This window comes from Aythya fuligula, chromosome 17 (genome assembly GCF_009819795.1).
Source record: "Aythya fuligula isolate bAytFul2 chromosome 17, bAytFul2.pri, whole genome shotgun sequence".
Classification (NCBI taxonomy): domain Eukaryota; kingdom Metazoa; phylum Chordata; class Aves; order Anseriformes; family Anatidae; genus Aythya; species Aythya fuligula.
Genome location: NC_045575.1, coordinates 1,111,244 through 1,134,680, shown reverse-complemented (window position 1 = coordinate 1,134,680; position 23,437 = coordinate 1,111,244). Strand labels below are relative to the sequence as shown.

Below are 23,437 nucleotides of genomic sequence, written 5' to 3'. Positions count from 1 at the left end.
GGGCCAAAATGTTTGGAATGGCATTGTTGAAAATGTGTGTTGCTATATTTTCACACCCCTCCCACAGTTGTCTTTGTGGGTTTATTTTGTTTGTGGGTTTTTTTGGTAAGGAGCCAGTAGCTGGGAACACGCCAGGGATTTTTCTTTCACTGCATTCATTGCTGTTTGTGCCACTCTTCGGTCTCTTAATTACCCGACTGTAATCTTCTTTGGTTCATTGTCCAAATAAAAGTTCGGTCTATTCAGCACTATTTTGCTCTGTGCTGCTTATGTTTTGATCATGTGTAAAATAAGAGTTAATGAGTTAGGTTTAGGTCCATGAGTGGCACCGTTGCGTGATCCAGAAATACTCAATTTCTGTCTCGGATTCGCACCAGATCGGGTTTATGCCGTGTTTCCAGTGCCGACAATGGGATGCCAGAAAATTTGTGCTCTCCAGCGAGAACAACTTGCGTGCATTTCGGGGCAGAATGTGTCATCCTCTGGCGACGAGCGGGTCGGGGTGTGCTTGGTTTCCAGACGGGCGGCGGGGATGCTCTGGGACTCTGCGGGCACTGGGCAGCTTCACTGAGAGCTCTGCCAGCCAAGCTGCAACCCAGACAGGCGCTGAGAGCAAACAAACAACACAGGCACTGTCACTGCAAATGGCTGTCAAGGAATAGCAAACTGCTTCGGTTTGGGTTTTTAGGAGTACCCAGTTGTTTATAAAATATTTCAAGTATGATTCTTTTTGGTGGGAATAATTAGAAAGTTTGCGAAATCTTATAAGGGAATCCCTTAATTGGATTTCTTTCCTTATTTAGAGAAGAAAACCCAGTTTGTATGATCTTCAAAATATCATCCTAATCAGCTTAACGAGCATTGGAGTTGTCTGGCCATAATCCCTTGTTTGGTATCTAATTATGACTAAATCAAGGGGTCCCCAGGAAAAGAAGCTCTGCTAATAGGAAATTTAACCTGGGATCCAGATATAGCTAGAGGGGCTACCAAGAAGCCGATAAATCTTTTAATTATGCATAAACTAGACCTTTTGTTTGCCTGATCAGTGTTGCTTTGTCCTCTGTGACTGATGCTCCTGAGCAGTTTGTTATTTGTTTTACTTGGGTCTCTGACAGCATCAGATGGCAGTGAGTGGAAAGAAAGGGCACAGAATTTGTGGCTGGCCCTTAAGTGCCCTCCTGTGCGCTGCAGCAGAGCTGCTGCATAGTGCTGAAGTGGGCTCTGCATTTTTTTAAAAGATGGTACGCTGTGGAAAACACGAGGCTTGGTAGGTGGCTGGAGTATTTTGTAGCTGACCACACAATGATGTGCTGCTTTTTTGGTAGAACCATTTTGCCGTAAGTTTAAATTGCAATGATGTTTAATTAAAAAAATAAAAATAAAAAAATCTGTTGGGTATAACTCTGTAAGCGGGAAAGGGGCAGCAGGATGTGGCCGGCAGCACCCAGCCCGGCTCCGGTCGCATCTTGCTGCTGCCTGGTGCCCTGGCTGACAGCTTCATGGCCTTACCCCAAAAGTTGGGTGCGACTTGAGAGAGCAAATAGTAATGCTAAATAAGGAAAAGTATTGCCTGTGAAATGGGCTGAAAGTGTGCAGTTACAGCTCCAGGGGGCTCGCAGATGCCCCATGCAGGCAGCGGTGACTGCAGCCCCCATCTGCAGTGAAATGAGCAAAGCAGGGGCAGCAGAAGGGCAGTGCTTCCAGGGGACAGAGCCTAAAATGCTCCTGATGGAAAGTATTCATCAGCAGGCTGCGGAGGTCGTGCGGTGAAGTCCCTGCGAAGGAGCTATAAAGATTCTGATGTAGCTTACTGGGCTATAAAATCCATTAGCGGTAATGTTAACCAGCAATTGTAAAACGAGAACGCAGAAGTGGCTGGTTTTTATCACTAAAGTAGGCAATTCTAGTTAAAAACAAACAAACAAAAAAGCCACCATGGGTAATACCTGCTTTTGCTCTGAAAAAAACCTCCAGGATCTGACGGGTGAAGAGGAATGGAATATTTCCGTGCGTTATGTAAACATCTCATAAAGTCCTCAGCAGGTGGAAATTGGAATGTGCTTAATATACCTCTGGGAGACGAGTGAGCTTTACCATCCTTTTCTGTTCAGAGTGCTGTAGACTCGCTTGATAATTAATATCCCTGAGCTGTGGCAATTAGGGATATTTACACAGGTATACGCAGTCCATCAAGTCACCAGAGGTTTTCCGTATCCTTTTTTACAGGTTTTCATGGTAATGTTACATTTTCCTCTGGGGAAAAAAAAAAAAAATCTTTTTTTTTTTTTTTTTCAGGCTTTTTGCTTTTTAAAGACTATTGCATGAATGAAATCGATGAAGCTGTCCCTCAGCTGAAGTTTTATGAGGAGGTAAGCTGCCTTTGGCTGAGCTGCGGGGCTGGGAGGGAGGCAGGGGGGCTGCTCACAGGGCAGGAGGGGCACACGAGGCTGCACGGTGCCCTGGGCTGTTCCAGCTTCACGGTGGGATGGTCGATGTGCAAGAGACAATGTCCTGTATGGTAACACTTGGAAAGGAGCAAAACTATCATTCTAAGCAAGTACAAGAGGCTTACAAGTAGTAATGTGACTTTCATCCAGTTGATCTGTCGACCTTATGTTATGAGAGTGGTGCAGGTGATTTTTCTGCCTTCTATTGGGCAAATGGTTAAGATTTAGAAAATGAAATATTTGCAGGAAAAAAATTGCTCAACTTCTGGCAGTGGTTTTATTTGCATATTCTGAAACTTTATCTTTGTATTAAACTCAAGTTAGCAAGGCATTTTAAAAGCTACTGCTTGAGTTCTTAGAACAGAATAGTTGCAGTCGGACTGGACCTGCCAAAGCCTTCCCCAGTGCCCAGCCACGGTGCGCCTCTTTCTTTGCAGCATCTCTCTGGATGGAGGATGATGCCCTGTTGTCTGGAGCTGATTTTGAGAGGCTGCCGGGGCTTGTAGAGAAGGCAGTGCAACTGGAGTGCCCTCTCAAGTGCTTCACGCTTTCCTCTGGATATAGAAAACAAACCAAACTACAGCTGCCCATAGCATTGCTTGAGGGGGCTGGTGCCAACTCCTGGCATTTCTTGGGCATCTTCCTCGCAGCACAAATGCCCTGTGGAGTTCTGCAGGTGGGAGAGGGCACCCCGAGGGGCACGCAGGGTGCTGGCGACATCCTCCCACCCCATTCAATCCCCGCTGGCTGTGTGGCACGTGTGGTACAGGGCTGTCACTAATGCTATCACAGGTGCTGGTCCTGGTTAACACACACGCGTGCTGTTAAAATACAGCCCGTATTGCTCTGTGTTAATTAGAAGTGCCGCCTGAGATAACCTTTTGTCTGGATTACTATCAAGCTGATGAGTTTAAAATACCTCTTGCTAGTGGGCTAACAGCACAAAATAGGGTAAGCTGGTATCAGTTTGGAGATAAATCCTTAGCGATACGCTGTTCCCCCACTCAAATTAGATACTTGCTTTCAGTAAAGGGGGCTTTTTTTTTTCCTTCGTTTCCATCTTTTTATACGCTGAAGATGTCACTGTCATAAGTAATCAAAAAGGCAAGTTGTAACAGATTGTTTAGCAAGATATTTTTAGCTACCTCTTTATCTCTGAAACAATTTGAAATTGTATTTTTAGGTTATTAGCGAAGTGTTGCCTAAAAAGATTTTAAATGCTTTGTCATGCACTTTTAGAAAAATCCCATTAAAGATATTTAAAGAGAGGCTCATTGTGTTTTCTACTGTGACATACTGGATTCAGAACCTTTTCTCTTTTTTTTTTATATATTTGATTTACTTACTGCATTTATTACATGTAAAATAATTTGAGTACATTGCTACATTAAAAATCACTTGATGTAGAAGGGCTCCGTACTCCAGGGATTTCACATCACTGCAGCTTAAGTCACGATCAGGCATTTAAGTGGATGAGTGATTCATCCAGATCGGTTTCAAAAAAAAAAAAAGGAAAAAAAACGAGCTTCAAGGTGCTTGAAAACCAACATGTTCTGATTTCAGAAGATAGTTTGTCAGATGCTTCTTGAAGGTGAGTTGAAGTTCGCTGGGGAGGCACTGAAATCCCTGATGGCATTGTACGGTACCTCTGGGTTGAGTGGTGCCGAGGGAGCTGCAGCGAGCAGAAGCAGCTTGTGATTGTAAAACCTGATGGTGTCAGCGGGGCTGCAGGGTGCTGGTAGGTGCTGGTAGGAGCCGTTAGGTGCTGTCGGCTTAAAGCTGAAGTCTGGAGGGCAGCAGGTTGCGTTCACGTGAAATGCATCAGGGTTTCTCCGGTACTTTTAATTATTTTGAGGCATTGCATTAATTAAAAAAACATTTCTTTGGCAAAGATGTTTTGAATCATTTTAATTATAAAATGATCCCAAGGGGGAAGTAGTCACAGATGGTGAATTGTGGTAGAACTGTTGCCTTATCGTTGTCAGCAAACAAGAGGCCTACAGCTGGAAAAATACGGCCTTAATTACGGTGTTCCACCTTCAAAGATAGATCGCTGCGAGTTTGTCACATGGAGACCTGTTCAAGAGCTATAAAGTACAGCTCATCCTGTAAGTGGAGCAGCTTCTGAATGGTAGAACAGCAACAACAAAAGTTTATTGTGAAACGGAGGCAGAACACGTTTTTTAAATCCTTACTGACCCTAGGAAACCCTGGCACCGGGGAGCGTGGCGGTGCCCCAGCCGCCTTACTGTGCGAGCTGGCCCCGTGGGACCGCTGCTGCTTTCCATGGGCACACTGAGCACTGCTCACACCTGCAGAATCCTGGTGTATCTTCTGAAGTCATCTTGCTCCCCACACGCAGGGCTCAGGTGCAGCCCGTGGCTGAGCTGCAGGAGGCTCTGAAGCACGCTGGGTCTGCTCTCGGACATCGGCACCCGGCGTGCCGTGGGCACCTGGAGCAGGGCGCAGCTGGGAAGGGCTCGTGCTGCTGTGTGGTGGATATTCAGAGCATCCAGAGAAGTAATTCGAGGAGTCAATGCTGTTGAGTGTTACAGGGGCAAGGCCAGTGCCCTCCATCCATGGGCTGAGCAGCTGGAAGAAGACCTGCAGTGCTGCTGCTGCGCCTGATTGCTTGGTGCGTGCCGCCTGCTCAGCCCAGCTGCATGGGGTGTGCAGGGAAAACTCAAAGCAGGGGGAAGTCACTGCTTCAGGGCGGCCCTTCTCAGGTGGAGAACACAGAGCTTCGTAGGAGTTTTAGGCAAATTAGTTTCCTTGTATAAAAGAAAGAATTAGAAAGGAAATGTAACGTCACTCGTAGCTATGGTATTGCATGTGGCTTTTTCCTATGAGTCTCACCTAAGAAGACAATGAAGTGAAATAAAACTTCAGCCAAAGCAAACTCCTGTTTTTACCAAATGAGTGAAAAGTATTAAAAATGTACTCATCATACTCTCTGGTATTGCAGATAAAAGAATATGAGAAACTAGATTCTGAGGATGAGCGTTTGACCAGAAGTCGGCAGATTTACGACACTTACATCATGAAAGAGCTCCTGTCCTGTTCACATGTGCGTATCCCCAAATTTCACGCTGCTGTTTGCCTTGCTGGAGGAGCTTGACAGCAGTGAAAGTATAAAATAACTGCTAGTTCATTCAGAAAACAACTAAAACTGCTGCAGAACGAATTGTTTCTGCAAGTGCTAATGATGCTGTGGATTTTGGTTTGAAACCCGTGGATCTGGGCTTGGCTGAATTCAGCGTGGGTTTTTGTTGTTTTTTTCAGCAATGAAGTGTAAAGTGGTGGTGTGTGCCACCAAGGTTGGTTAAATTTGGTGGTACGCAAAGGAAATAGTTGGAGATCTGTATTTCTTTAAACTAAATCTCTATTGTAAAATATGGTAAAATGAGCGCAGACGGTTTGTGGGTGTAGGTGTGTGTCTATGCACACTTAGTGTGCATTAACCTGTCCCTCCCAACCCACAACATCCCTGTGCCCCCCAAAGCTCAAAGAAATGTGAGCGGCGAGGCTCTACAGAGCAGTGGAGATGTTAATCTCCAATAACCCTGGAAGCTCAGAGCAAAGTTTTATATTGTGTCTGAAACCGATCACACGAGCTTTTTCTCTTTGAATTTGTTTGATAAGCAGTCTTTCATGCTGAACTAGAGACAATGCACTTTTTAGCTGCAATATGGCAAGTTAAAGACATAGGGCTGTGTTGTGACAGATCCAGCTTTGACAGAGTCAATGAAAGCACGCATTTCCTCCAGCTGAAGCTTTGGCCCACTGAGCTGTATTTAACACTTTGACTTGCTCTTGTCTAAAAGACAAATTTGCAGTGTGTTTTACTCTAGTTGCATGGTTTCTTTGGATGAAGGGCTTAAGCAGTTCTGTTATCAAACATGCATTTTTGTCTCTGTAGTAGTGAAAAGTCCACCTCAGCTCTTTTATCTAGAACTGTCCCTGTATATGTTTTTTTTTCTTTTTTAATGAATTTGTCAAAATAGCATCATCTAGCATTATCTCCCTTCTTCTCATCTTCCCTGCTCCTGCTTTCCAGCTTTAGACTAATTGTTTTCCTGCGTCATTTTACAAATGTTACAATAATATACTTCAGAGAAGCTATATTGCATTCATTCTAAATTATGTATATTTATCTTTTCATATGGTTAAAAGAACAGTGCTGTAAACCATAAATGAAACATTTCCAACTGTGTTGATAATCTTTGTTTTTCTTTTTCCAAAAGCCTTTCTCGAAACAAGCTGTAGATCATGTACAAACACATTTAGCCAAGAAACAAGTGCCAGCCAGCCTTTTTCAGGTGAGGTTAAGACAGTCTGTTGAAGTTTTCTTCACTTATTTGACAGTAAGTGACTTTGTGCATAATACTTCAGGAGACAATAAAATGGTACTGGTAAATATTCTCTGTAATAGTGATACTGGTACGTTGAATAAAAATTATAAATTACTCTTTTTTGTGTCTAAAACATTTGTAAGCACAGTTACGAAAGCTTACTATACCTTGGTGTATGAACAGAATAGTTTTCAAAATTCTGTAATTTTAAGCCATTAAATGGTTTAGAGTAAATCACTTTACATCAGGAAGATACACCTCTTGTTAGCATAAACCAAGCTGTTTAGTGGAGAATCTGCCTTAATGTTACGGTAATGTAAAATCTTTGAAAACGTTCTTCCTTTTTCTTTGATTTAAAGATATATTTATTTATAGTTGATTAAGGTGAGGAATTAAGCATTCCTACTAACTTGATCACTGTTGTCTTTCCACAGTACAAAATCCAATCAAAAGTTACCTTTTTAAACAGGAGTTTCTGTACCATTAAATTTTTGGTGCTTTAAAAAAAAAATCTTTCTAAAATTTTGAATTGTTAAGAGAGTATAAGATTTGCATATCCTCTATTTGAATATAAGAAGTGCTATCCTGGCTTATTTGCAAAATTATTCATGTTTTATGATTTTATTTACTTTAGGAAATAAATGAAAAGTGCACTTTTTCATTGTTGTAGCTCTAATACAGATTGGTACAAAACAGGAAGTTCAGATTTCTGCTAACTTTTATAGTTAGTTGCCTTGAACCAGTTTGTTTGTGCAGATAATGAACCTCATCAATCATGGGATGCATATAAGCTTCAATTTCCTTGATGTAGATCCTAAATATTCTTATATATTGCAAAAATGTGCAGATTGCCCCTGCCTGATTTTTCCTACTGCTCAGTGAACTGTTTTTAATGTTGCAATTAGGTGAACTGACAAATTGATGACTACATTGCTTGAGTTATCTCTCACTGCTAATTGGGTTGGGATTTGAGATCACTGCGTGCCATCACGCATCAAGAGAAAGTATTTCTCCTTAGAAAAAGTCACTTGTGAACGGAAGGTGCTGACTTTGTTCTGAGGTCTGAGAGGAGAGAAGCACCAGAAAGATGAAGGGTGGCAGCAGCTCTGGGAAGCACAGGCTGCACAGGAGCGACCAGGTGTTCTGCTCAAATACCTGAAAGAACTGTACCGTGATTGCTTTGTGACACTGTTGTCAGTAGATAGGTGCTGTACAAAGGGTTCACACAGCTCCCTACAAGGGAGATGTTTAAGGTTTTCTGGCTCATGAAAATATTTTGTGTTTGACTTCAGAGCACCTGCTTAGGCTCAGAAAGCTAAATGAAGGCTAAATGCTTCACTTAGCCTTATTCAAGGCAAACACAGTAAATGCTGTAGTTACACAGTGCTGATGTACAGCGTGGAAGAAATCTTAATAGCACATAGAGTTAAAGTCACTGCAGATTTCCAAGCTAGACATTGGCTTGTGAACTTCAGAGGTTCCCAAAACTTGGCATGTGAATTGTGTGTGTTGGGTAGGGTTGCATAATCAGCTTATCGTCTACTTAATATTAAATGTGTTTCTTAATCCTTTTTTAGCCATATATAGAAGAAATTTGTGATAGCCTCCGAGGAAAAATATTTCAAAAATTCATGGAAAGGTATGAACGTGACCTATTATGTGAACTTTCTACCTACTGTAGCAGGCAGTCAGGTCCCTTAAGTATTGCTGTAAAATAAAGCTAAAAATGTTTAGTAACCTTCATGTAATGGTTGCTTAGTGTATTATCAGTAGGCTTTGCAAATGACTGGCTTTGTTGTATATCAAGATTAATGTCAGGATGTATCAGAGGCAAAATTTTATTTGTAGATAATTCTGTTGCTCCGTGTAGCAGTAATAATGGATTGCAGTTTGAACTTAAAGATTTAAAAGCACAGAACTGTGTTGTTATGGGACGATCTCAGGGGTAGCCATCTCCTGCGTGTGACCGAAAGACCCAGTGTTTCTGTTTGGTGCTGGAGCACCTTGCAATTAGGCAGGAAAAGTCTAGTAAGGAAAAGAGGCATAGACCTTGGTCAGCCCTCTAATGCTGGTGGAGCTGAGCGTGTGTGCAGGGTCTGTAGTGCAGCTCTCATCCAACTGCAGCCAAATACACGGTGTAAAATGATGTGGTGGTCGTCTGCAGTCAGATGGAAGTAACTGTAAAAATGTCTCCATGGAACTATTATTTATTACTTTGAAAATAAAGACTTAATTATTTGTGTAGAAACAGGAAACTATTTTGGTGACACCTTGTGGGATTTTTTCCCCCCATTTTAAGATAAATATGGGTTTAAAACATTTCTCAAAGTATGCGAAGGTTCATTAACATAAACAGACCTGCCTCTGTTTTCTTATAATTATCTTTGTCTTTATATAATGTAAATGTTTGTTATGTCCAATTCCTATAATTACGTGTCTCTTTATGTAATTTGATTGTAAGTTCCAAAGTTAGTTTTTAATTTTTAAAAAACAAATAAACATGCTGATGGAGAGATTAAGAACATACTGAGCACTTACAGCAATGATCTTATCTGATAGCTTTCTCTTATAAGGATGTGAAGTATTAAATCTGTGCTGCCTTTTTTTGGTGGGGTAAGATTGCAGTCCTTAAAAAGGAAGGCTGTCATTTGGTAAAGATAACAACATATGTAATTGCAAATTTTATTTTCAATATCAGAGTACTGACTTTTTCTAACTTTTAAACCTTTTTTTTTTCTACAGTGACAAGTTTACTAGATTCTGTCAATGGAAAAATGTGGAGCTAAATATTCATGTAAGTACTTACATATATATTTATCTTGTCAAAGGCAGATATAAGAAAGAAAATGATCAGTTTTGAATACTGCTGCTTAAAAGGCCTTATCAAGAAGTACAGTGAATGTTACTGATCCGCTGTTCTATTCTTAGATGTGCAGTCCTCACAGTTCCTTTCTGGACAACCCTTCTGCCTCTCTTGGTTAATAGCTGTATGATTTTTATAATAGCTGGAAGAAGCTGAACTGCTTGAATTGCTTCTTCACAGCAGCACGCCACCTGTCTCATGTTTCCCACAGCTCCAGCATTGTCCCCAGCATGCCTTACCTCAGCCTCTGCTTTTGTCCCTATGCACTGCTCTTGTACAACTGCATAAGAATAGCCCTCCTCTTCTGCAGGCTTCATTATAAGATTGTCAGTCTTAGGCAAGAGCAGTCTTGTTTGCCTTGCTGTTTGTTGTACTCCACACAGTATTGCTTGCAAGTATGCTGAAATAAAAACAATAGAGCTTCTTTTCCCTAAACAATAAATGTAATATAAATGTCTGTAGTTAAGCCTCTTACTGAAAAACTGGTCTGTTTATTTCTTTTTTTGCTTACAGCTGACCATGAATGATTTTAGTGTACATAGAATAATTGGAAGAGGGGGATTTGGTGAAGTGTATGGTTGCAGAAAAGCAGACACTGGAAAAATGTGAGTACATACACATTTTATTTTAAAGATAGCTGTAAACTCTGAACTATGTAAGGAAATCCTTCCAGTCATTGCTTACAAAATCACTGCAAAGCAGTGTCAAATTACTGTATGTTTCCTCCTAATTAAGTTTTATCCCAAGAGGTTCAGATTTCTGGATCATCTTTAAGCTTTGTTTGATATTTGATCCCGTTATGTGTCATGCAGCAGGGCTTCAGTCTGGTGGAGTTCTTAAGCATGTCCTTCATTTAAATGGTCTTGTCAAAATTAATGGAGACTGCACATGTGTTTAAAATTAAGTATGTGCTTAAATGATTTCCTGGACCAGAGCCTAACGGTGCTGAATGATATTTTTGTGGAAACCGTGGTGACTGTGAGGTGTTATCTCCCTTCTGCTGAAGGCTGCTGTTCTTGCAGCAAATCCCATCACCTCGTTGGTGCTAACATGGTGTTAGGGGATGACATAGGAATATGACCTCAGTGTTGGTCAGTCTGTAGGGTCTTGTCTGGGCAGAGACTGAATATGGTACTTCAGATCTGTGTAATTGCATAAGTTTCTGCCCTGATGAGCACTTGTTTCACTGGCAATAGCAGTGATGCTTGATTACATTTGGAAGAACATAGTTCCAGTGTTGGATTTTGTTTAATAGAGATCTTGGTGGGAACTCCAAGATCAACTCTGTGTTTAATTTTTTTCTTTTTCTGGTCTTACCATTCACACACTTTTCCTTATCAACAGATTTCAATTTATAGACATTATTGTCCTATTCTGAACATCTGGGCATTGATTTAACAAATTGTTCTTGATGTTTGTTTGTTTGTTTTGTGTTTTTTTTTTTTTCTTTCACCTTGCTCTTCTCCTAACAATTTTAGTCCAGGGACCATCCTTACACCTTTACTATTCTACATAAGCATGGTATGTTTGAAGCACCAAATCTCTGCAGTTACAGCTGGCTTCACTGGCAATTGTGTGTGCTTAGCATCCTTGGTAATAATACAGTTTTGAGCTATTAACCAGTGGAGGACATCTTAATGTTGCTATCATATTTTTGCAGTGATCTCTCAAGTATTTATCTTAATACTAGTACTAACAATACTGTCTTTATTCTTGCTTTGGTACTTTTTATTTTGGTCCATGTATAATTCATTAATTTGTCTATGTACAAAAATAAACATCTTATTCAGCTTGAGCCACACTGAGTAGGCATCCACCCTGAAGAGGTAGTTCTCAGGTTCCCAGCCATTTTCATGCCAAGTTTTGCTATGGCAGGAGGTGGATAAACCTTGGGACTAGCAGGGGAAGCAAAGGACAGTTTTTCTTAGGTATAAATAGAGTAAAGGAAAGTGAAATGTGGGAAAGCCGACCTTTTTCAAATCTGAAGTGAAACCTTAGATTAGGTTTCTGGGTAGAGGTTTGGTTTAGTTCTTTCTTAATCCAAACCTGTTTACCCATCCCTAATCCAGATCCCGTCCACTCTAGATGGCTGCCTCTGCTGCACTTACTGCCTGCAAGGAGCTTGGGAAGCCACCCCTCCAAGGTAAATGCCATCGGTGTTTCACTAACCCACAAAGATACACCTGAGGCTTCTTTCACATCACCTCCTTCAAGGACATGTAGATAGGGGCCAGAGATACAATTCAGACAGCAGTCCAGAGGGAGAGGGACAGCAGCGCTTTGTGAGCGTGTAACTTGATAGAAGAATGAGATACTTGATTTCAATCAGCCTGAAACGGCCCCAGTCATTCACTTGGAGCAGTGACGTCAAAGCTAAGTAAAGGGTAGCGTGTGAAATGTTATTTATAGTCCTCGTCTACTGACTTCTCAGCAAGAGCACGTGCTGTGAATAAATTCCCTGTTTTAGAAACTCCAGATTCCAGTACTCTCACTCTTCCCCACTCACAACACATGCATGGCAAGTACTGATGTGGCTTTTTTGGGAGCGCTGGTGGTGAAGTGCAGAGCGAAGGTGATACGAGGCCCTGGTTCTGAGCAGAGCTGTCGCAGCGTAGGCAGTCGGTAGCACTGATGCAGTGCTGCAATGTGGTATTCTCCTGAGCTTATTTTAAAATGAATGGCCCTGCCCTAAAAATCCTGGCTGTCCCTGTCTAGAACTCTTCTGTGGAGGAACATACCTGTCCTTCTCTGCTGTTGACGGATAGTAGGTTCACCTGACGTTTTGAAAAAATACCCACAGACTGTATTGCATCCTACTTGTTTGACAGTTGTTAGGGTAACATCCGTTTTTTAGCAAAATTGTATTTTTTTTTGGTTATAGATTGTAGAAGATTAAAAAGCTTGCTTTCTTATATCTAACATTCTTGGGAGTAGAAAACAAACTTAAAAAACATAAACCTATTAAAAAAACTCAGTGTGTACTCAAGATACTACTTTCTTGGTAGAGTTTAAATTGTAAGAATTAAATAGAACCGTGATAGGGTCTCTGTTACTTAATTCCTGCTGCAAATCCTTGCTTGTAGGTATTGAAAAATGGGTATTTCATATGTAATTCCTTTATCACTGTGGTTGTTTGGACACAGAACTATTTGTCAGAGCACATTTGTCTCCGAGGAGGCTTCTGTTGAAAATGTTTTAATTCTGTGAGATTTTGGAGCTTTTTTTTGTTTAGCCATGTAATGATGTGTTTTTAGTACCATGTTGAAGTGTTTAAAGAGCCTGCTTGCAGGATACTTAAAATAAGCATTGCATAATTTCTAGTGAATAATACTGAGTATAGGAGGAATTTATTTTGTGGTGCTTTTTCTGAATGGTTAATATTTTCAGGTATGCAATGAAATGTTTAGATAAGAAGAGAATCAAGATGAAGCAAGGAGAAACATTAGCCTTAAATGAAAGAATTATGCTGTCTCTTGTCAGTACAGGAGTAAGTACTCATTATTCTTATTTTTTTTGCATATGATATTAAAACTGTTATATATGAAACATATTTGATCAATTCAGCTTTGTGACATGCAAAAGTTAACCTCCCCCCGGAAACCGTCCCAATGATTCTAGTGGTGTGTCTGAAGTAAGGATGAAAGAGCAAGCTTCTGTTCCTGGTTGGGTGCTCATAGAAATGAGCATCTCAGGTGAAGAAGGCTTGAGGAGGTTCCCATTTCTCCATCACTTAGTTTTCTGAATCTGTTAATATTCCCTTTGCAAGTCTTTATATTTGCAACTTTTCCAAAACATTATTCTGTCTGTAAATAAAATTTCCTTTTCTGCTATAGTTAGATAATGCTTTTGAGAACATGAGATGCTATTTCACAAAAAAGCTTCAGTTAAAGTTCTTCCTCCTTTTCCTGTGTCTCCGATGTTATCTTACCCAGTTTGCCCATTCTGTTTTTATCTACTTCAGCCAAGTAGCTATCAAGATGTAAAAAGTAAGTCTGCCCATCTAGCATACAAGTCTCTTTAAAATTGGAAGTGTTACTAGCGTGCATAAAAAGCAACCCCACTGGCTGTAGCTTCAGCAGACTGCGCCTCGCTGCCCGCAGAAGAGGAGTTCAGCAGAGTGCTCAGACAGCTTTGGAGCGGGCTTTGAAGTGCCAGAGCCTTCTGAGTACACTGGTCTCATTAAACAAAATTTGCAACCAACTCGTATCACCATGGTTACATGTGAAGTTGGTAAAAAGGTTAATTTTCCTTATAACTAACGTGCTGTACGAATTCCGCGTTTGCAGCTAAATGCAAACACATCCCCTTCCCAGCCCAGTTGAGGCACAAGAAGGAATTGCATGTGATTTTGTCCTAGACTTGCTGGACAACAAGTGTGCAGTCGGCATAGTGTCTGCAGTGCAGGAGGATTACTGCTTTGCTTTGCGAGACAGCAGAGAGAAAACATTCTGCTTTACTCACAGCGACACGATCTGTATCTTGTGGAGATTATATAAATCCTGATTTGGGTTCTGCATTATCCAAAGGATTAGTAAATGTTGATTCCTTCTTTTAGAAATCTCACTTTTGGTGTGCTTAGTTTGATGTTGTCCTTTACGTCCACCTTTATGCATGCTCGGCATCCTTGGGGTCCTGTGAAGCTGAGGGAACCCATCGGCCCCGTGGGGCCTGTGGGTGCCTTCCCCAGCAGGAGCCTGGGCCTGTGGCTGCAGAGGGAGCGCTGGCCTGGTGGCCCTGGTCTTCTGCAGACCCGGCGTTGAAAAATGGAGACTTGTTTTTCTGGGTTTGCGTATCAATATGGAATTCTAGTCACTAAACAGTACCTTTTTATTGTCAAGTAAAAGCACTGTGCATCTGACACCACTTGGTGCTTCTCAGCCTGCGGTAGGCACCTGAGGTCCTTTGTGGTGCAGACTGACAGAGCTCATGGCATTCTTGTCCCTGGAAGGTTAGCTTCTGAACTTTTCTTGCCACCTGTCAGATAATTTTCCTCTACTGTTAGAAACACTCCAGTACAGCACATCCTAAACCAGAAATTAGGGAAGGTACACATCAAGGTGTCATGGTGAGGTTAGCTTTGTCCTGACTGCAGAGCTCTGAAGGAAGGACGAGGTGGTTCATCGCATGCCCCACATCAGAGCCTCCTCCCCTGCCTCGGCCTTGCTCTGGAAAAGGCCAGGCATGCGCTGACATTAAACGGCATTTCCTTCCACATAGAATGGTATTTAGGTTTTGTTTGGGAATGGAGACAGAAGAAGGACTGGAGAGTGTTTCTTTGTTCTTTTATCTCTGCAATTAAGCATTGGAACAATCTCGTAAGAGCTGTGCTGGGTTTATCAGTCTGACTTTTTAGTCCAGTTAACTTTTGTCACCGAGGATAAATTGCAGCTTGTACAGAGGTGTTGGCAGCCCTGAGAGCCAGTGGGGTGGAAGGAATTCTGTGGTGGAGAAAAGAAATCCAGGCAAATTAATAATAATCGTCTTACTTCAGTTTGTGACTCTGCTCCAGTACTGAATATAAATTCCCATCTCTAACGATTCACAAAGAAGGTTTGCAAAGCTGATAATGGTGGAGCTCATTTGCAAGGCATTTAGCAACAGAAAAGCAAGAGGAGCAGCTTGTTGTTTGGGTAAGCATCATCAGCTCGTTAGTGACTTTTACATTCTCAGAAAGAGAGCTTGCAAAGAGATTTTATACAGAATGCCATCAATTCAGATTAGATACACCTGCCCTTGCAAGAAATGCCGTAGCATTTTGGATTTGCAGAATTAAACAGCTATGAAAACGGTGGAAGAAGATGATTCATTCTGCTCCCAGGCACAGGCCGTCGGGTTCGCGTGGCGCCCGCCTTCCCCAGCAGCAGGAGCTAGCGCTGCCCAGAGCAGCCGGGGAACGGGGAAGTTCATTTTAGCACAATTAGTCACGTAACTGGGAATCCAGATGTCTTTGCAAAATACATAATAGCAGCTGTGCAGATGACACATACGTCTGTGTAATCATTTTTGTTAACCCACCTAAGATTTTGGCATTCACAACTACTTCTTGAACAGGGAGCTCCCAAAGCCGAGTCCATCGTGGCCGTGTTGTGACAGTGGCTGCTCACGGAGATGGTTCAAACTGTGCGGCCAGAATCATGACGGACGCCTCTGTGGGGCACAGGAGCTGTCTAGCAGCACAAAACGGGGGCTCTGCCTTGCTTGGATTCTCTGTGTGTGGATTTCCTTTGTCACCGACCCGTGGTGTAACGCGGATGAACTGCCCAGGCTTCTCGTTCCTATTCTGCAAGACACTGGCCCTGTCTTCCTCTCCCGTGTTGACTTTCAGTCTGGAGGTGCGAAAAGCACGTTGAAATTCTTAGAAGACAGCGTAATAAGGAAAATATTTTACTTCCTGTTTTAAGGAAAAAATATTTTCTGAAATACCCAGTATTTACGTAACATTCAAAAACAGGAACATTGAAGTTGTTGAGACCACTGCTGCTGTAGGAAACCACCTGCCAGAGGAGCTGTTTGTGGAAGCAGGGGGTTGTTCAGGAAATCCTTGACCAGAGGGCACAAGGTTTTCGTGTGGGCAGCCCAGGGCACCACCAGCAGCCTCGCAGGGCTGCGCTGCTGTGGGGCAGTGAAGCTTTTTCAGCTCTGTTGGGGATCATTTGACAAAAAGAAGGCTGGATTCAAGATGGTGTTAAAGGGATGGTAAAGATAAGGTGTTTACGGCAAAAGTGGACAGGCTGAGTAATAAAACAGCTGAGATGGAGAGTCTTCTTTTCCCCCTGTGAGGGGAGGTACCTTGTTTCTGTATGTACTGAGATTTATAGGACTCTGAATTATGCTCAACGGGTGGAATCTACCCCAAAATCCTGTTAGCCACTTGAAGGGCCGCCTGTCAGAGAGGCAGGTCTTCTCCCCACACCAGAGGCACCGACCTGCACATCTCTGAGAGAGAGCAGCCGGCACGGCACGGGGCCGCTGCTGCTGACTGGGCTGCGAAGTCAGAACCAAAGGGGACCTACTGAGGTAGTACGCTAAGGTCTGTCAGAGATTACATACCTACAGTCTAAGATACACACTCTTAATTTATTTTTTTTCCCCTTCCCTGTGATTTATTACCAGAAATTTCTCATTTGTGGTTTTTGGACTTAATCCAGAATTGTTTAGATGTAAAGAACCGTTTCCACGCTATTTTTAATCCACACAACATTGTCATACTGTCATTTATATTTTTTCACAACGGAAGCTTGAGTGCTGCTTTGAAATATCATTTTATTGGGAAATATCCTTTACTACATTAGGTTTCATTTTTTAAAAATACAGGTTTTTTATTTTTTCTGCTGGGATATACTCTTTTGCAGTGGCTTTTCTGTCAGAAAAATATGGCACTACCGCAATTTTTTCTCTGTTAAACAGTGGGAGAGTAGTGATTAAATTAGGAAAGCTTACAGAAAAATGAGTTATGCTTCACATTTATGCTTGCAGATTTCTTTTTTTAAAAAAATGGATTCCATAAAAATCTAGGCATATTGTCTTCAGGGACGGGAGCATGCTTTTAGTTATATATTTATTTATTTTTGTTTTATGTTGTTTAGATTATAATACTAAATCCTTTTGGATGATTCGATTGCTCTGAGGGTTTTAGGAGGCCTGCTTGGGGATGTGTCTGAATTATCCAGTTAATTCAGAAAGCTAACAATAATTCTGCTAAAGCTTTTGCTCCAAACTTAAGTCATAACACTGCTAGTCCACAGATATGAGCAATACGATGTTTACAACGAGAAGTAATATCTTTTATTAGATGCCATGTTGTCTTGCCTGTAGTCTGCTTGTTTCTAGGACCATTTAGCAGTTCGGGCATTTTACATACACTTTTCTGGAGGGCTTCTTAAATGCACACTCATGCTCAGCAGCGTTGTACTTGGGATGAGGATTTGCACAGCCAACAATAAATCACAGCGATACGAAGTTTGGTTTGAACGTAACCGCGGGGTCAGCCCACAAGATCTGGGAATCCTGGGGATTAAAGACAAGCGTGTAAAGCTTTCTATTTAAGTATACTGGATGTTATCTTGTGAAAGGATGAACCGAGGTGAACCGTCCCGGGGCCGGTGAGGATCCTGCTGCCCGGCTCTGTTATCAGCAGCCCAAGGCCACCGCGCTGTGCTGCTGCTCAGCTGGAAGGAAGCGAGTTCCTGTTCGAGACTCCCAGAGCTTTCACTATCAATACTGCAATAATTAACACATTGTCTAAGTTATGTTAGGTCAAATTCGTGCTTCCTGCGTGGCATTCTGGCTCGTCAGCAGTTAAGCTCGTCTTCCTGTCAACTTCTGTGGTTTGGGGTCAGACCTTCAAATATCAGTTTTATGGTACAGTTTGCCTGGACAGCACAGCTTCCTTGAAGTTTTTGTTAGAGAATATTGGACCAGCCCTGGTTTCTTAGGGCTTCAGAGCAGGGATCAACAAGGTAATAGCCATCGCTATTAATTAGCCACTTGAATCAAATATGGACCTAATGAAGAGAGGAGGGTCTGCCAGCTTCCTGCAGTGGTTTCTTGCAGTGTGCCTTCATTATAGCTGCACAGCTTGCTGAGCAGATGATTTGCAGTAGAGATGTTTATCCAGCTATATTTTTTTAAGGCTGCTTGTGTTAAACATCTGTGTGAACTTGGACTAAAAAGCATCAAGAAGTGGAACTGTAATCCATGCCATCCCTCCCTGTGCCTGGCTGATCTTCAGGGATGTTCTTAAATCTGCACCCCCATGTACTCTCTTTCTGTGCATGGTGCAAGCCTTGCTGTTCTTGCTTCCCTTGTATTACATACGAAGCAGAGCTGTGATTTCCTTCCTCGTGTGTTTACGTTCCTTTTAATCATCTGCTGCAAACTCTGCTGGAGAGCTGAAGGGCAGCAGAGGGAGGCAGGAGGCTGACGGTCACGTCTGTGCAGCTCTCAGGGAGGTTCAGCAGAGTGGACAGGGTGTTACCAGCATCGCTGCGTTTCATGTATAGGCAAGGACAAAGTTCTCTTTCCTTGGGGATTTTGTGCGTGATGCAACTCAGATTCTCCATCAGCATTCCAATGGTTGAGCATTCTCCGTGCCATCACGGGAAATAGTTCGTGTCCTTTACACTTCATGGTCTGAAGCTTGCTAGCTTTAATGTATATTTAATGAGTGTCTAGCACAAACTGTGGTAAATGCTTCCAGAATACCCCTAGCTTCTGTAGTTGGAAATCTTTGGAAGATGATGATGCTACCTGCAGTTTGTAAGTCTTTGCCTCCTCATAGCCTTTTTACTTTCTTATTGAAATGAGATAGCAAAATCTTAAGATCTCTGAACTGTAAGTGAAACATCACAGTACCCAAATTAGTAAACAAATGGCTCTATTATTATGAATATATGCAAAAACCATAGCTAAAATATCACGTTTACTTTTAGCTTCTGTAAGTAGTAATTTGCCTATTATCTGATAAAAACTCTTTGCTCCTTTTCTTCTAGGACTGTCCTTTTATAGTGTGTATGACCTATGCCTTCCACACCCCTGACAAACTCTGTTTCATTCTGGACCTGATGAACGGTAAGCAAGGCTAATGAAGGTGATGACAGCATTACAGAAATATTGGCAGGAGGGCTCGCTGAGGTCGTGAGGAGAATGAGGGGAAAATAAACTGAGGTGCACAGCATCAGCCTGCGAGCTGGAGGCATAAATTGATCTAAACCAGGGCATGTATAGAGCAGACTGAAAAATCTATTACTTTATAGCATTAACAGATTTAAACGAAGATATCAGAGAAACTAGAAGGTTGGAAGCTTGAGGAAATGATGGTCATGTGGAGAAATGTATGAGGAGATCAGGGACGCCTTTTTTATTTCGGAATAAAAATAAAAGGACTGTTGTAAGGAGCTCTGCAAAGAAGATAGATGGGAGAAGCATTCATCTCAAAGGAAAAAGATATCTAAAAGCTTTAGCATAACTGTTATGAGAAGACCCAGGGAGAGTAATTGGCAGTGTTGAGAGAGAGAGAGGAGTTGCTGTGGGACTTGTGCTCGAACTGTGGCTGTGGGCCTGTGGTGAACACCTAAAGATGGAGCACCTCCACACCTACCGTGTTGCAAGGATGGAAATTTAACTAAGAAATAGAGCTCCGATCCTGCAAGTAATAGACTGGCTTTGGTGTTCTGCAGTGAAGATTCTCACTAAAACCAAAAGAGTGGGTCAAATTCCAGTTGATTGTTTTAAATCAGTAGCTTGATTGGAAACAGTTTTCCAGGAATATTGTCTGTTTGATGTGTTGATGGTGTGGATTAGCTCACAGAGTGACGTTGCATTGTGCCTGTTCTTTGATGAGGAAAGTGTGAAAACGTCCCAGCATGAATGTTTGTTTATGCTAATTTATTCAGTTCTCCAGAAACCTGTATATGTGACGGCATTTTACTTGCAGTGGAAATCCCTTGCCTTAAGACTCAGTTCCTAGATTAGTCACTGACAGCAAATATGGATGAAGCAAATGCACTTCTAAAATGGAGCTTCAGATTAATCCAGTTTATTTACTAAATTTCTTGGGTATTTTGTCACCATGTGTAGGTCTGGTCTCTTTGTTCCATGGGGTATTAGAACCTACAAATGCTGAGGTGCTCCCTCCATATCATGCTGTCTGCTAGTGAAACAAGGTTTTGCAGTTCTTCTAATTGCATCTCATTTCTTCCTAATTTTAGGAGGAGATTTGCACTACCACCTCTCCCAGCACGGAGTATTTTCTGAAAAAGAAATGAGGTTTTATGCTACTGAAATCATCCTGGGTTTAGAACATATGCACAATCGCTTTGTTGTATACAGAGACCTAAAGGTAATGGTTAACACAGGGACTGCATCCACACAGGTTGTAGCTGGATAGCAGCAAACAGCCCAGGCTGCTGAGAAGTGAAGTATCTTACCTGAAATCTGTTCTTGGGAAGAATATTAATTATTTGCATACCTTTAGCTAAATTTTCTAATAATTCCTCAACAAAGTTTTAATCCATTTGGTGTAACTGGCCTGGGAGATGCTTCTCCATGCCAAAATAAATGCCATGCACTGTTATTGATCTCACTTACCATCTTAATGATGCTATTAATTTAGAACCTTATTAATTTAACCCCAGAAAAAGGAGCGTGTGTGATGGGAGAAGATTAGGGGGACAGTGGCTGGGGAGCATTTTACTGGCAAATGGGGAGTTGAAGACTTCTGGGACAGGTGCACGTGGGACAGTTGGCAAGGAAAGCCTGGAAAAAGTTTGCACAGTAAGAGCAGAATGTGGATTGCCAATAAAGGATGTGAGAGCTGCACACAGACCTTTCCGTCAAGAACCAAAAGCAGTGTAGACTTGAAGCCAAATTGGTTTTATTCTTTCAAGTGCCTTCTGTTTCAAGCCTTGTCTAATTTTTTTTCTCTTCTGTTACTCTTCAGTATTTTGTAATATCCCTATGAAGCTGCTGGTAGTGCTCTGTTAGAACGTAGATTTTATGTAGAAAGTGTCTGTAGTGTTCACTTTGTAAGATCTGTGTTTTTTTTTTGTTTTTTTTTTTTTTAGAAGCAATAACCAACATGTATTGATGTCTGAAAAATATCAAGTAGTAACCTTTCTGTATTTATGCATTTCTAGCCTGCAAATATCTTGTTGGATGAACATGGGCATGTAAGGATATCAGATCTTGGCTTGGCCTGTGATTTTTCCAAAAAGAAGCCACATGCTAGTGTGTAAGTAGTATGTATGGGGGCTTTGCTGCACATATAATCATTGCTAAATAAATCCTTGATGTGTCGTCATTATTTAGCTTTGCCTAAAGGAAAAAAATAACATTTGTGTGGCACAGGCTTCTCTGTAAGGCAGCTACGCAGGATACTCTGATAAGGTTTTTCAGACTCCTCTTTCTGTTTTCCTGCACAGTTGTAGCAGCTGATGTGTAGGCATGGCTGGAAGATGACACATTATTTCGAGATGATTCATTGTTCAGAGGAGATAAGAACCTGACTGAGTTAAAGTACCAGATTGTTTTAATTGTCCTAAATGGATAATTAAATATTCTGAAACCGACTAAAAAACAAGACTTGTTTTGCCATTCTCTTTCTGGGTTTTTGTTAGAGCTGAAGGCAAATTGTGTTCCTGTCTGCCTCTTGGCATCAGATTGTAACTGGGAACTGAATTTCTTGTGTTGTGTGTGGATTATCTGGCATATCTTATTCTTAGGTCCTCATTTGCCCCAGTTTAGTCTCAGGAGTTATGCAAAAAGGAAAGCTTCATCCTGTCATGTCTTAAAAGATTTGCATCTCACTGTAGCTGCTTCAGTTTGTCTTGTCATTTCTGTTTTCTGTTGTTTTGTTTCAAGATATTTCCTCAAGAGATTGATATAAACAGAAAGCATGCATATGTATGTATGGCCAAAGCAAAATAAAATCATGTTTTATAATATTTTTTTAAATGGGACTATCTTATTGAAAAAATACATTTTTTTTTTTTTACAATGGTAGATTTGTTTGTAATCAAAATTCTCCTTTCTACTTCTCAGAGGTACCCACGGGTACATGGCTCCAGAGGTGCTTCAGAAGGGAACAGCATATGACAGCAGTGCAGACTGGTTCTCGTTAGGCTGCATGCTTTTCAAACTTCTGAGAGGGTGAGTGAAGTTTCATGTCACATCTGCTTTTTTCTTTCTCTCTTTTTTTTTTTTTTAATTGCGTGGGCCCCATCACTGTCTGTCCCCTGAAATACTAACATGCATATAGTGCATATAGTATATTTTATCTAAAACAATATTTTACTGCCATCCCTGCACATTAGACCACATCTTCACATGAGATTAAAGTAGGCTTTTTTTGCTTCCAAAGCCAACAAAATTTAAGCCCTGCTTGCTTTAGTATGTACAGGTTTGGGGCAGTGAGGAAGGTAGATGATCTGATTTGACTTCTACTGATAGCAATTTACTCATCTGTTGACAATAACTAAGCATTTTAGATGAATATGTGATTCATTGCTTAAATGTACTTAGCAGCCCTGTTGAGTTGGGGACTTCATCACAGTCTTAAGACCTTCCTTTAAGGTGAAAATCCTTGGTACATTGTTCCCTTTCTGGCATGATACTCAACCTTTCCTTCTTTAGTTTTTGGATACGTTGTATTGCGTGGATGCTTTCAGTTTCTGAATTTGGCCATGTTGGTATACAAAAGTTAAGATAATTACAGCTTTGTCAACTGTTACCTTCTCAGTAACTTTGTGTCTATGTAGAATTTAAGGGATTTATCTGAACACTCAATAAGCAGTGATTGGCAGGTATGTGTTGAAAATAGCATCCTCAGTGTTAATGGCAAAGCAGAAATAATCTTTAAAAATTTTCCAAGTGCTTCTTTATAAAGATTGTTCATCAGTTAAATTTTACTGTGCCCTTGCACATAGTTAATTATAAGGTTTTTACCTCTATACATTCCAGACACTGTATAAAGGAAAATAAGTTTGTGACTGCCGAAGAGAAGTAGGCCTTATCAGTTAATGTTAATTGTTCACAAAATAGGTTAAATGTAAGTGTGCAAATAAATAAAGCAACGGTATCTAAGTTGGAAAATAAAGCATTTAGAAGTCTAGATGGCATCACGCAGCTGTGAGCAATATCCATCTCTGCAGTCACTCACTGAAGAATTCAGTAGGCAGCAAGACACAGAACAGTTTGGGTTTGCTGGGAGAAGAAAGGAGAGCGTGTCATGCAGAGGACAACTGTGGACTCCTCAGCTTGTCTTCTCAGCCTTCCTT

General features: G+C 41.4%; 1 protein-coding gene across 1 annotated transcript in view; it reads left to right on the top strand.

The window, feature by feature from the left end:
• Nucleotides 1-23,437, top strand: part of GRK3 (G protein-coupled receptor kinase 3) — a 67,066-nt gene that overhangs the window by 27,875 nt on the left and 15,754 nt on the right. The window contains exons 3-13 of the mRNA XM_032198708.1: nucleotides 2,296-2,369; nucleotides 5,413-5,514; nucleotides 6,692-6,766; nucleotides 8,377-8,438; nucleotides 9,542-9,593; nucleotides 10,176-10,267; nucleotides 13,050-13,149; nucleotides 19,154-19,232; nucleotides 20,372-20,502; nucleotides 21,299-21,393; nucleotides 22,203-22,310. Of these exons, the coding sequence (XP_032054599.1) occupies nucleotides 2,296-2,369; nucleotides 5,413-5,514; nucleotides 6,692-6,766; nucleotides 8,377-8,438; nucleotides 9,542-9,593; nucleotides 10,176-10,267; nucleotides 13,050-13,149; nucleotides 19,154-19,232; nucleotides 20,372-20,502; nucleotides 21,299-21,393; nucleotides 22,203-22,310 (970 nt within the window). The remainder of the gene's footprint in view (nucleotides 1-2,295; nucleotides 2,370-5,412; nucleotides 5,515-6,691; nucleotides 6,767-8,376; nucleotides 8,439-9,541; nucleotides 9,594-10,175; nucleotides 10,268-13,049; nucleotides 13,150-19,153; nucleotides 19,233-20,371; nucleotides 20,503-21,298; nucleotides 21,394-22,202; nucleotides 22,311-23,437) is intronic.